This window comes from Acomys minous (genome assembly GCF_964271855.1).
Source record: "Acomys minous genome assembly, chromosome: 4".
Lineage (NCBI taxonomy): Eukaryota > Metazoa > Chordata > Mammalia > Rodentia > Muridae > Acomys > Acomys minous.
Genome location: NC_140486.1, coordinates 14,097,257 through 14,111,360, shown reverse-complemented (window position 1 = coordinate 14,111,360; position 14,104 = coordinate 14,097,257). Strand labels below are relative to the sequence as shown.

The window sequence follows — 14,104 nt, the reverse complement described above, 5'->3', positions numbered from 1 at the left end:
TGGTCCTACAGTTGAGAGCTTTGGTCTCAGGATTATAGGGGTGTGTATAACAAGGTTACTCCTTTGCTTTCTCAGATCTTCAGCCTTCCTTCATTAAATTGGCCACTCAGTTTTAAGCCTTCCTTCCAGAAACTATCCATTGACTTAATAGGTAGGAACCTCACACTAGCATGTGCTCTGGGACTCCACACTGGCTTAGCATCAGAGCCTATTTGGCTCTGGGGGAGTGGGAGGCGGGGTCAGACCGCATGTGTGTTAAGGGTCTCTGCCCCACTAACTTGATTTACACTCACTTTCTCCTCCTGCCTCCATGGTCTGTGCCCATAGAGTATGTGCTGTGGCCAGGCTACTTACTAGTTAGTGCGAAATGCCTCTGCCAAGCAGGGAAGGTTTGGGAAAAATACCCTCCCACTCCCCGTGGGAAATAGGTACTGTAGTTGCTCATTAATAAAACACTTAGGTCACAGTGCTTGCCCTCCTCTCTGATGCCTGGACTATTCCTTCCTTCAGTGAGTCAGTTGGACATGTCTGACCTGTGAGGAACTACTGGAAACCAGCAAAAGGCCTAGGCTAGGGGCCTGCTAGCCGAACGAAACCTTGCCACAGTTGAGATGCGGCCTGACTGACTTTGCTCCCTCTTGCCTGCCTGTCAACTGTGACTTGGCTGTCTGTGTATTCTTTGCACTATAAATAATGTGGACTGAGCGTAGTAATGACATTGACATTTAGTAAGAGAAAACTAAACCTACCATTTGAAAAACTGTGGCTGGGACCTCAGTTTTACTAATCTAACAAATGGTGCCATCACCCACCCATTGCCTAGGGCACTTCATGGAGCCCACCGTGAGCAGGAGCCCACCGTGAGCCGGCTGAAGCAGCCGCCGGGTGTGCTAGGGCTTTAAGCCTGAGGCCACGCATGGAAAGCGAGGCTCTGGTGGCGGAGAGGTTGCAGTGCTATAAATGGGGCTGTGAAGTGGAAGTTTAATCTTTTGAAATCTGATCCCATTTGCTCAGTGTAAGGAATGAACTCAGGAAATCAATAAAATGAGTTAATTGTGTGCTCCCTTCTTGCAATTGCTGTAGCAGCTCCTTAGGGTTTGGACAGAAGCTCAGCTTTCCATGCTCTTTAAGCTAAAACAGCTTTTTGGAGATTCCTTGGAGATAAGGAGAGCAGCCTGAATTACTTCCAAAGAGGGTAGCAATCAAAGGCAGTGAGGGGGAGTGGCCAGCGGCTTTCGGAGGTACACTCCCCGAAGGAGTTTGCCTCCAGAGCTCTTGCACTAACTTCACACTCGAAAGCTCCGGCATGCCTATCTTTGGGTAGTCAATGCTCTTTTGGATGGCCTTCATTGTGCAGGAGTGAATTGAAACGCCCCATCTGAGCCTGGTGACAACGAGGCCACATTTGATGTTCGGACAGCAGGAAGAGGGGAAGGGCTTGCTGACCTGATGAAATCAGAAGAGAACAGTGTTCCTTAGCCCAGTGATAGACCTTCTCTGATGTGCCCGCGTGCCTGCGTCTTTCACACAAATGTGAAAGGGTTATCTGCCTCCAGATCACAAGGCTGCAGCGAGGTGGTCAGAACCAATCAGAGTGCCTCAAAAGGGGGGGGGGTGGTGGGAGAGAAGTGATGGCCCTGCAAGGCAAAGTGGTTTGCGACACAAGCATTTGCTCCTTGGCTTGCTCTAGAACAGAACTCCCCAGGGATGGGTATTTTGTCACCTGTTAGAGGGGTCACTGCCTTCTAACAGGCACTAAGAACAGTGCTGACCAGCATAGTTGGTGTGGAGCAGCAGGTAGATGCACTTTGAGAGAAAGGATGGGGAGCCACTGAGAGCCCCTCCTGTCACTCAGCAGGTGGGTAGGGGGCAGGCCAGGGAGCAGGAGGCTCCACTAAAATATCTCAGCAAACAGCCATTAATTCCTGGCAATGAGAATATGATCTAATTGTGCATTATTCATAGGCAATCAGCATCACAGAACCTTCGTTAAACAAGACTATTTTAAACTTTAATGTGGGTGATAGGCTTGGGCGTTTATGATTTGGGGATTGTGTTGTGTTAATAAGTGTCTTATTGAAATAAATGGCCCCGTTTGCCTTAGCATTGCTGTGGCAGAGAAGATGGTCTGCTGGGGGTGGCTGCTGAAACTGGTTCGTTTTCATGAGCATCTTCACAGTAGGGCAGCTATTGTCACTAGTCATTGTTTATTTTCACAGAGTTATTGAGTTCCTACTGTGTGCCAGCCTGGAAACATAGCCACTTTTAGGGCGTTGATGCTATGCAGACAAGCACAGAGGGAAGAGCTGGTGCCAAAGGCCCTCCTCAGCTTGAGGCAGGTAGCGATGGAGTCTTGGCATAGCCCGTCAAGTGCTGCGCTGAATGAGGGCACCAAGATGTGTTGCTGCTGGTGTCCTTAGCTGCTGTACTGAGCTGGGGCTGCCACCGCAGCTTTTTGCTCTTGATGAGAAAGAATGCCTCAGTGCCTGGGTTACCACGATGAGTGAGGCTGAATGCGGCGTGTGCAGCACTGTGTTTGAGAGCATCATCTCTCAGCATGAGCCTATTGGAACATCTGGTCAAGCTGCTTCTGTTGCTTACCTCAGATCTCGGAGCGGCCTTCGGTGTCTGTTGTGCTTTGTCCTACTCAGTGTTATGTCCAGCCTTTCTCTTCTGCATCAATTCCCTTGAGAGACTTTCTTGTAAGCAAATCGTGTGTGTGTATGCCCATGTCCAGGGGTGTGTGTGTGTGTGTGTGTGTGTGTGTGTGTGTGTGTCTGTCTGTCTGTCTGTGTCTGTGTGTGCCCATGTCCAGGGGTGCTGTGCATGCCATGCTTGCATGTAGAGGCTACAGAATAGTCTTGTGGAATTGACTAACTCCTCCTTCCTACCTTTACCTGGATTCTTGGGGGGATCACACTCAAGTCCACAGGGTCTTGACTGAGAGACTCTCTAGTTCCGAGGCCCTTTCAATCTTTCTTTTCCTGCCCTGTGCTGTGGGTCAATCTCAGGGCCCTGTGTGTACCAGGCATGCGCAGTGCCACTGAGCTACATCGCCAGCCCACCTTGTCTTCTTTCTGAATCGCATTCTCGGCTTCCCTGAGTTTGTTCTCAGCCCTCTGTGTTTTCTTTCCCATCCTTGAGGCCAGGGATCCTTGTGTTTTACTATCTCTTTCTCCCCGCAATATGAGCTCCCTGCCATGCAGTGTCCTCGATGCAGCAAGTTTCTACCTGACACATAGTAGGTACTCTGTAATGTGCCACATAAAAGGTCCAGCTGCCTCTTTTTCCCATTTGCTGAAAATAGATTCTTTTCTCACATAATATATCCTGACTATGGTCCCGCCCGACTCAGGTGACTCTGAGGGATGCCTAAGATGTGTTAGTGAGAGAGGGGCTTTAACAGGTGCAGATCAGAGTTCTTCCATAGGTCAGAGTTCTTCCATAGGTTAGAGGCCCAAGGAAGCTAGGACAGGCACGTTAGTTCTGATGCTCAGCTAGTGCTTTAACCTGCACACAACTGCAGAGACCTGAAGACTTTAATAACTGCTCACGGAGATAGTCACAGAGGCTTCTGCAAACGTCGCGCTGGGGCTAGGGACAGCAGCCATTACAGAGCTCAGCTGTGACTGACCCCTAGGGACAGCAGCCATTACAGAGCTCAGCTGTGACTGACCCCTGAGGGGAGTTCTACTTCTCTGTCTAAATTAACCTATAGAACATGGATTAAGTGATGCGGTCTGTCTGAAGGGTTTACTCCCACGATTGCAAAAAAGATAACCCAGAAGGATTTTTTTTTTTGTCCTCTGTTTTAAATCATAATCTGGAAACTGTGGTGCATATCTGTTTTGGTGTCTGACTAATCTGTGAAAACAGTGAACTGCTTAATGCCCTTGTAGACCAGGGACTCTGTCATTCATGAATAGAATTATCTTCACACTTTAACTTTAATTTTTTTTTCTTGCAAGAGCATGCTCCTTATATATATGGTGGCTGGGAAACGCCTTCAGTGCAAGCTTCACTGCTCCCCTTTGGGGTGGCCGTAGCCTCACTGCTCCCCTTGGGGGTGGTCATAGCCTCACTGCTGCACTTCAGGTTGGTCATCATTAAGTCAGAGGCTGAGCACCACCAGACAGAAGACAAGCAGTAGTAGTCACCCATCCCTGAGGTTCTAGAAAAAATGCAGCCATGGTTGCATTTATTATCTCACAATTTCACGTGTGCGTGTGTATGTGTGCGCGCGCATATGATTATAATCTCTCCGTCATTATCTTGTTTTCCTTTCCTCTTGGTCTCTACTGAACAAACCCTTTTCTCCTCTCAAGTCCCCTTTATACTTTCATATCTCCCCGCCCCCCACTGTGGTCCATTGTATTTGGTTAAGGTTGCTGGCAGAAGAACGGTGGGTGCACAGGGTACACATGTGCGGAGCAGGGGTGGTGGTACCTGCTTAAGCGAGGACAAGGCCCAGGGACATCACAGAAGATACCGTTTCCTTAACGTGATCCCCATTCAAGAACGAAAACTTGGCCAGTGGGAATTCTGTGACCTAACCCTGAAAGAAACGTCACATTGCAAGACTCCATTGTGACTATTTGAAAGCAGCTTTCCCTGTCTGCTGCCGTCTTCGTGTGGTCCAGGGTGGCTGCAGAGTTGCTGCCGGATGTGCTTGTTGTAGTACAATGTTCTTTAGTTAGAAACTGTTGATGCCCTTTCCTGCTTCTTGTCTTGATCCTATTCTACATTTTAAAAGTTTCACTTATTAAAAAGGGGGCCTGTGCACTGTTTTGGTGAGATCCCCCTGTGGTTTATAGACCTAATGAAGCCATCGTTCTCACAGACCCCATTAAAAATGTCTTTGGAAACACTATTAATGGAGTAACATTAGGTTCCTTAGCTTCTCTAAGTCAGAGTTCTCTAGAGGAAGAAAACTGATAGAACGAATCTACTTTATCTATCTATCTATCTATCTATCTCTCAATCATCTATCTATATAGACATAAAGGGGATTTATTAGAGTAGCTTACAAGCTATGGTCTGGCAAGTCCAGCAATGCCTGTCTCCTCGTGGAAAGGCCAACAATCCAGTAGTTGTTCAGGCCATGAGGCTACAGTCTCAGGACCCTTTAGTATGTGATGGAATTCCGAACAATGTCGATGCTAGTTACCAGTGAAGTAATGGCTCTGCAGCAGAGTAGATGAGCTTGTCAGCAAGAGTGGGGGCGAACAGGCAAAAGGTAAAGGCTTCCTTCTTCCCTGTCTCTCTATGTGGGCTGCCACCAGAAGATGTACCCAGATCTAGGGTGACTTTTCAAGAAAATCCTCCACAGGTGTGCCCAGCTACTTCGGCTTTACTTGACCGCAGGTGCAGTGAAGATGAAAACCAAGACTGGTCATCACAGCTTCCTCCCTTCAGGGATCCTGTACTTGAAATTCTGCATTCATGCAGTGTGACTGGCTAGATTAAGTGAACATTTTGGGGGTACAAAACCACATTTAACTTTGAGAGTTAGAGCGTTCAGGGAGATGGCTCATTTATTAAATCTTCCTATGCAACCAAGAGGACTTTGGTCCCCAGCATCCACATAAAAATCCAGGAATGGTAGTAGACACTTGTAATCCCAGCTCTGGAGAATCAGAGACAGGAGGATTGCTGGAGCTTCCTGGGCAGCCAGTCTAGCTGATCTGTGACTTCCAGGTTCAGTGAGATCATAGCTGAACAAAACGAAAAGGAGAGTTATTAAGGGAGACACCCATGTGTGCACACATAAACATGTACACACATATATGCACACACAAAAATATGAGGAGTGCTAATTAGTCAATACATCACAGGCATGTTCATGTAAAGGCAAAGCACACGAGAGCTAAAAGAATAAACTCTGTCAAGCCACAGAAAATACTCCTTCCTCTGTAGCTCGACCACAGGCAAACCTCAGCCCTGTGGCCCAGAAAGCCTCACGTCTGTGGTGTGATTATTAAGAGAAGTAAGGAAGTTATTCTGAAAGGCTGCATAACAAACAGCTTGTTCATGGGAGGTCAGGGCACTTGGTGGGAGGATTCCAGGGCACATATTTTTGCTTCCTGGTTATACAGATGTACATTCCGTAATAACCACACTGGATGTGTATGTGCACAGCATGCATGCTGTGTCATTAAAAAAAAAAAACGTGTAGGACAAAACAGGGTGCTGAACCAGGATGCTGCCCTTCGTATTGCTGCTGTGTCTGTGCGGCTGCACACGGTTTGCAAACCTGGAAGGAATGCTGCGTCCCCAGGCTGCAGAAACCAACAGCTGTGCTGCTGGGAGTCAATCCCTCCATCTCTTATTTCATTTACACATCTGTAAATTGAGATGTGGGTCATGGAATCTGTAGTCTTTACAAGTTTCTTTTTTTTTTTTTAATGTCATCACTTTAAATCCTACAGAGTGGAGCTCCGTGAGACGGTCCTAGGGTGTGTGTTTTCCTGGTGTTTCTTGAATTGAGTGAAGCTGATCCAAGGTCACGTGCTTATATCAGTTATAGCATGTTCCTCCACTCACCTCTCTCACTCCTCCTCCTCTCTCCCTTTCCATTTCCCTTCCTCCCTCCTTTGCTTCCCCCTTCTCTCTAAGGAAGCAGTTTTTAAAAGGCCCATAAATCAAAATTTTATTTCCTATTACCAGATGCTCCTATGTACTGCTTTGAGTGTTCCTCATATTTGATTACAATGGTCCTCAGAGCTCCATTGTAGTCTTTGCACCTGAGCCTGAACCACCCCCAGGTGTTGCCGTCTGCCCTGCTGTCTCTGATTGCCAGAGTTTAATGTGCAATTCCAGCAGAGCCGGGATGCCCCATACCCATCTGCTTCCAGCCTGGTGGCTATTAAGAGGAGATACTACCTGAAGCATCCACATGTGTGCAGCCCATGGATCAAGTTGTCTTACGGGGCCCTGCACACTTGGCACGTTGACAGCTCGGTGTCTTGGTGAGTGTTCCATTGCTGTGAAGACGCATCATGACCAAGGCAACTCTTATGAAAGAGACATTTAACTGGGGGCTTGCAGAGGTCTAGTCCGTTATCACTGTAGGAAAATGGCAGCCTGCAGACAGACATGGTGCTGGAGAAGCAGCTGAGAGTTCTACGTTCAGATCCTCGGGCAGCAAGGAGAGAAAAGCCACTTGGCCTGGAGTGGGATTTTGAAATCTCAAAGCCCACCCTAAGTAACACATGTCCTCCCACAAGGCCACACCCCCTAAGCCTTGTCAAATAGTGATGCTTTCTCATGATCAAGCATTCAAATATATGAGCCTGTGGGGGCCATATTTATTCAAACCAGTACACTCTGTGACCTGTCACCACTGTGGCTTATATTTTCTCACCTCACCATCACTGTTAGCAAATCCCTCTGTCTCCATATTAGGTGTAATATCCAAACCCTATGTGTGCCATCTAGATTACCCTCAGCCCTCTACTCTTGCAATTGCTGTCTATCCTAGAAGGTGAAATGTCTTTACCCTCTGCTCAAGTGCTTGCCTAGTGATGAAAACGTACGTACTCCTAAGGTGTGTACCTCCACTGGGCAGGCTTAAGGTGGGTTTTATGGATCCTGTGCCATGGTCCCCAGTCTCTTTGGTGCCACTTCTTGTTCTGGTGTCTGGCTTTAATGTGGCAGGAAACCTTCCCATTGGACCTTCTGGCTGTGTATTTTTCTCTGCTTTACAAGGCACATGATTGACTACTGAGGCTCCCTTGTTGCTGAGGGTCACCCATAACTACCTGTATCTGTTCCTTGAGGTAGCAAGGGCTTGCCAGGGGACCTCGTGAGGCTTAGCTGTTCTGACCTTCCCAACCCAACTGCTGATGTGCGGCGGTTGTTTGTTAGAACTCATTGGGAAGACAACAGTCTTAGTGACTAGTTTGCTGTCTAGTAGTGGTTCTCATCTTGTGAGTAGAAGCCCCTTTGGGGCTGGTTGGGCAACCTTTTTACAGGAGTTGCATATCAGATATTTACATTACAATTCCTAACAGTAGCAATTTATAGTTATGAAGTAGCAACAAAAATAATTTTATGGTCAGGGGTCACCACAGCATGCGGAACTGTATCAAAGGGCTGCAGCATCAGCAAGGTTGGGAACCACTGGGGATGGTTTTTTTGTTTTTTTTTTTTTTTTAACAGACTGTATCTTGTCTATCTAAGTTTTGTTGAGTCAAGTTAGGACTCATCCAATAACACGACACTTGCTCAAGAAGTTTTAGAATGCCTCATACTGAGTTCAAAGAGGTTTTTATAGGTAGGCATAGGTGGAACCAGTTTGAACAGTACAATTATACAAGTCTTTATTGAGTTCTTCTAATGGGTCTAGTGTAGTTAATTACGATGGGCAATCAAAACCAATGGCAAGGCTACATTTTCCTTCATTCCGTCTGCAGTCTGGGTCAGTGTGTGAGTAATTCGAGGCCAGATACTGCATATGCCAGAAGAAATGAGACAAGTGCACAGTAGGGATTCAGAGGTGGGGCTGATGATGTTTATGGCAGGTTGAGTGAGAGGAAATTTAAGAAAGCCTAATCTTTACCATTAGTTCACAACTGACTCACTGACAGCCTTCTCTCCTTTCTTCCCTTCCCTCCCTTCTCCTCCTCCCCTCTAGTTACATACATACATACATACATACATACATACATACATACACATGTACACATACATATAAATACAAATATATATGTAATATTCATATACATACATATTGCTGAAGAACACCTTCTGTGCTCGCTTCCTTCTCACTAGTGCCTCCTTCCTGTTCCACTCTGAGCCCCAGAACGACACGCTCATTCATCTGTGATGCCAGTGTTTTAGGAAACTGAGGCTCACCCTGTTGGAAAGTCTGGAAGCCATGGTCCAGCTAAGCATCTGAGCAGCATTTCTTGGTTTCCATGGTACTGTTGTAACTAGTCTACAGTTCTCTGAGCAGACTAAGCTTTTTAAAAACTTGAATCTTAACCAAAGTTATGAGCTGTAAGCACACCCTTAGGACAGTTAGAGAGGATCCAGAAGCAGGAACTCCACACTCGCCTCCGCCCCATCACACTGCCTGACCTTGAGCTCGTCCCTAAACCTTACTCATCATCCCGGTTCAATTTCCAATGCAGGAATGCCTCGCTCGCATCACTGTTATGTGAATTTCAGCTTCAGGCTGTGTCTGCTTCTATGGGTTTTTGGGTCTATCATTTTCTTCTAATCTTTTCTTTCCATCTTTGAACCTCTTATATGAAATCCCTTCAAGGCAGGCAGTTATTCATTTGGAATCTTCTTTGTTTCTGTGAGCCTTTATATGTGTCTGCCTCATTTCCTGGACGCTGTCTCTGCAGCTGAAATTAGAAACCTGCAGAAGCAGGCCAGATGCATGAAGCTCATGAAGTAACAGCCTCGAAATAGCCCAAGCCTGCTGGTAGAGGGCTGGGCCACGGGGCTCCAGTGAGCGCTTTCTAACGCAGTCACATTGACCTCCTGCTTCCTAGACTTGTGGATGGCCTCCATGCATGAGCATCCTTTAGGCTGACCTTTGCCCTTTCTAGCTCCATTTTCTCTCTTTGTTTTAAGTACATTAGTACGAAAAGCTTTTGGATATATTCAAGGTATGCCTATGTGAAAATACCAGTTTCAACCTACAGAAACTTAAATAGAAGTCAAATCGCCGAGCATCATTTAATTGGCTATAGTATTCAAACAGGAAGCTCTGAGGCAGGTGGCTTATTTTAAAAACAAATAGTATTTCTTAACTGTACAAAGGTAGAAATAGCTCCAGATGATGACAGTAGGGCAGAAAGGTTGGCAGAGTTCCAGGCATATTTGGAGGCTGATACTATTTTTGTGATAGGAGCATCTCTTTTCTGAGTGTGCCCTACCTCATGGCACAGTCCTGCAGGTTACAGCTGTGCTCTGTGGATGCTGGCCTCTGTAAACTGTAGCTTTATTACTATAGGTGATAGTTATGACTTAATTTCCAAGAACACCAAGAATGGGTGCAACGAAGGTTGATGAGTAAACATAATAAGAAATGTTTCAGCAGGGTGTGGTGGCGCACGCCTTTATTCCCAGCACTCGGGAGGCAGAGGCAGGCAGATTGCTGTGAGTTTGAGGCCAGCCTGGTCTATGAAGTGAGTCCAAGACAGCCAAGGCTATACAGTAAAACCTTGTCTCGAAAAACCAAAACACCAAAAACAAACAAACAAACAAAAAAGTTTCAGATCACATCTTCCCTGGAGTGATTTAGTAGTTTATCAATGTATCCATAGTAGGGAAGGAGACACTTACACTATTAAATATGCACTGTAGGATGTGCCTCCAGATATTTAGCATGTCCTTTATAACATATCCCACCCCACCCCCTGCCACCCAGGTGCATCGAATGATAGTGGAGGACTTTGTTCCAGTTTCATTGGATCTGGTGGGCAATGTCTACAGCACATCGATGTTCTCAGTAGAGCCTTGGCTGGCCTCTAGCCGGGGTCTGTACACAGTCCTGCTGAATGGCCTCCAGGGCATTTTAAGCAGGGAGACTGTATGGGCTATGCTGGGGACCTAGCACTTCTTGGATGGTTCCTGTGTGTATGTGTGTGTGTGTGGGAGGGGAATAAACCAGTTCTGAATTCCGGCTTAGAACTTGGAACACACCTTGTTGGCATGCTGGTATAGGAAGTTCTTTGTTGGTACCATAGGGCGTTGTGGATCTCGGGTAGGGGAAGTGGTGATGCAGCGGTGTTCCTTCCACGCAGATCCAAGAGGTACTAGCTGCCTCGTGCTGAACGCCTGGAAGGTCAGTCACGGGAGACCTGAAGCACATAAAAGGGGAGAGCACTACTAGTTTTAAGTTATCATTTAGAAAAAACTTTGATCTTAAAAATCCCCCTAAAAGACTTTACTAAAGAGAAGTTATGTAGAGGCAGTGGGCGCAGTGCAGACGCAGAACACACTCACAGTACAGAACAGCGAAAATACTGATTTAGGACATGTGAATATGGACTGGCTCCCAGGCAGATCTGCAGACAAACCCTCTGAACAGTGTTCATGCCGCACACCAGGCTTCTGGAATCCTTGCCTCTGATCAGTGGTCTCATTCATAAGGAGAGACCCAAGTGCGCCGAACAAAGGCATCCTTTGGTAACTTTCCTCAGGGAGAACCTGTGGGTTTACTTTTCATGTCTCTGGTCCTTAAAGAAAGGTCCCTATAAATTAATCTTCAGATAAAACTTTCAAATGCCACTTAAGAGAGTAGAGTTGGTGGTTTCTAGGCTGTATTTGATTGTGAGAGGAGAGAGTGGTTAGTATGTTCATGGTGTATCTGTATGTAGGAATATTTTCCAGTGTCCTGTAGCATGTTGGATAATTATGGCTGGCAGCAACTGAATACTTAAAAACTGCTGCAAAAGGACTTTGATGTTTCAAAACCAAATGTTTGAGGAGGCAGATCAACCAGTTACCCTTATTTGACAGTTATAAACCAACCATGTTTATGTATTGGAATGTCTGATTATAGTCTATAAAAATATGTGATTATGTGCTGACTAAAAGTAAAATTAAAATGTACTTTTATTTTTCTAATTATTTTTATTTATTTACTTATATTTTTATTTAATTGCTTTATAGCTCTCTTCTCACAGTCCCACCCTCATACACCGCCCCCTTCTCTTTTCAGAGAAGATGAGGCCCCCTCCATGGGTACTGACCCACCCTGGCACATCAAGGCACAGCAGGGCTAAGCACATCCTCTCCCACCGAGGCCTGATATGGCAGCCCAGCAATGGGAAGGAGGTCCAAAGGCAGACAGCAGAGTCAGATAGCCCCTACTCCCATTTTTAGGGGACCCACATGATGACCAAGCTGCACATCTGATACATAAATATAGGGGGTCTAGGTCCAGCCCATGCTTGCTCTTTGGCTGGTGGCTCAGTCTCTGTGAGCCCCCCATAAATGATGCTTATTTTGCTTTGCCTTCCAGAAGGCCACTCTGGCCACATGGCTGACAAAGAAGAGGGATTATTTTAGAGAGAGCCCCCATGATGTTACTAAAGCTCGGAGTAATAGAAATCCATTAACAAAGATTTGCTAGGCAGTAGCATAGGCCTTCTATTGGACTAAGAATTTTGGAAGAAGCAAAGATGCATAAAACACAATTTCCAAGGAAATTTATGATCTAGATGAGTAGATAAGATAGCCATGCAAAACAGAGTCTGAAAAGGCTGAAAGGAACTGCATACTATAAATCACTTTTGTACATTGATGTATGTGTGGATGCATATGTTTTTAAATGGCAGTGTGCCCAAATGCATGGTCCTGACAATTAGTAAAAAGTGATAATTAAAACCAAAAAGTAGGGTCCTTGAAGGAGAGTGAGGAGGGTGTGTCAAAATGTAGGTCATAAGAATTGTATCATTCTTCCCGTTTTATTTTAGAGCTAGGTAGTATTATGAATTCTGAAGATTTGGAGCTGGGTTGTGGTTCAGGGGTAGAGTGCTTGTCTGCCATACATAGGACCCCTGGCTTATTTCTTCAATCTTTGTCTATTCATGAGCTCTCCACACAAAGACCCAGCTAACTGCTTACCATTTCTACAAAGGAGTTCTTTATCTTTGATTCCAAATGAAAGACTCATATAATTTCTCAGTGTTTTCCCAGTGCTTGAATGGTGTAGGGCACATACATTCATGTGAGCAATAGTTTGAGGAATTAGTGTTTACTTTTCAAGGCTCAGCAATAGAGGGACGGGTGGATAGCTGTATTCATATGGTAGAATGTTAAAATGGGTGAGCCAAATCTGTATTTGCCAACAATAATGGGTCAGTGGTGATTCCAAAAATTGTAGAATGGATAGTATGTTACCATCCATCTAAAATATATAATCAATATTAGGAATTCTAGGAGGCCTATTTATATAGTTATAGAACACAAACATGGGCAAGAGTCAACTCACTGGTAAGGTAGCATAACGGCTATGTTTTAGGGTTGAGAGGGCATTTGGGCTGGGGATAAAACTCACAAAGGTGACTTAAATGTCTTTTAAAAGTACAAATTTGGAATTGGCTAAAAATTAACACTGAGTGATGGGGATGTGGATAATTCCTGGAACTTTTCTTTATTTTAAAAAGATACTTACTGCTTCATAGTAAAACTCTTTAAGAGGTTGTTTATAGATCAGAAGTAAGCGCAGAACTAAGATCTGGGTGCCTTGCTGAGAAGTTCAATAGGGGTTTTCTGAAGCCCATGATTTTGTGACAGAGACCAGAATACAGACAAGAGTGCCTGTGTCAGGAGTTTGTACTGAGACATCAAACATTTTTTTAAAACTATCATTTTCCAATACACTGACAGTAACTGCCTATTCCATGGTGGTCAAGCTCCATCCTAGGCACAGGCTAGGTAGCTAATATTGAAGGCCTAACTTGTACAGATGTTTTGGGATCTCTTTAATGAGTATCTCTACTAGCTTCTTTATACTATGATTAGCTATTCACATAATTTTCTAACATCTCAATGTGACACTATACGTGATCTCAGCAGATTAAGTAGAGGCCAAGTTCTGGAAAGTGTTGGTTGGCGCCATGAGGAACTGTTTCTTATTATCCATGTGCCTTGGCACCTGCCACACTGGTGCTTAAATATTTATGTGAATTAATGGATCTAAAATGTTTTATTCATGTGTCATTGTTAATCAGGATGGGTATGATATCTCCCTGGATGCCAAGAATAAAATATGATGCATTGGGTTTACGGAAGTAGTAACAGAGACTGGGAAAGACCTTCACACCTACAATAAGTCTCCCAGGAAAAGCTGTGGAGGATCCTAAGGGAAGACCTTGAGGTTCTAGTCCTGAGGGGACGCCGCTTAGCTCAGCTTACAGAGAGCAGGTGACCGCACCTTCTGTGTTGGCACCATTCCTCACAGTATTCTTCTTCTACTCTCCTCATTGTGACCTTTTCCACTTTTTATAAAATTTATTAATTTTATGTAGATGGGTGCTCTATCTGGATGTACACCTGCATGTCAGAAGAGGGTATCAGATCACATTATAGATGGTTGTGAGCCACCATGTGGTTGCTAGGAATTGAACTCAGGGCCTTT

The 14,104-nt window shown here is 45.2% G+C and overlaps 1 protein-coding gene across 2 annotated transcripts in view; it reads left to right on the top strand.

Annotated features, from left to right (window-relative positions):
• Positions 1-14,104, top strand: part of MYO5B (myosin VB) — a 291,416-nt gene that overhangs the window by 72,104 nt on the left and 205,208 nt on the right. The window contains exon 1 of one of the 2 annotated variants that reach the window (XM_084781005.1): positions 10,687-10,801. The exons of the other annotated variant lie outside the window; for it this stretch is intronic. Coding sequence (XP_084637131.1) covers positions 10,736-10,801 — 66 coding nt within the window. The 5' untranslated portion in view covers positions 10,687-10,735. Of the gene's footprint in view, positions 1-10,686; positions 10,802-14,104 lie in introns of those variants that run through there. 2 annotated transcript variants of the gene reach the window in all.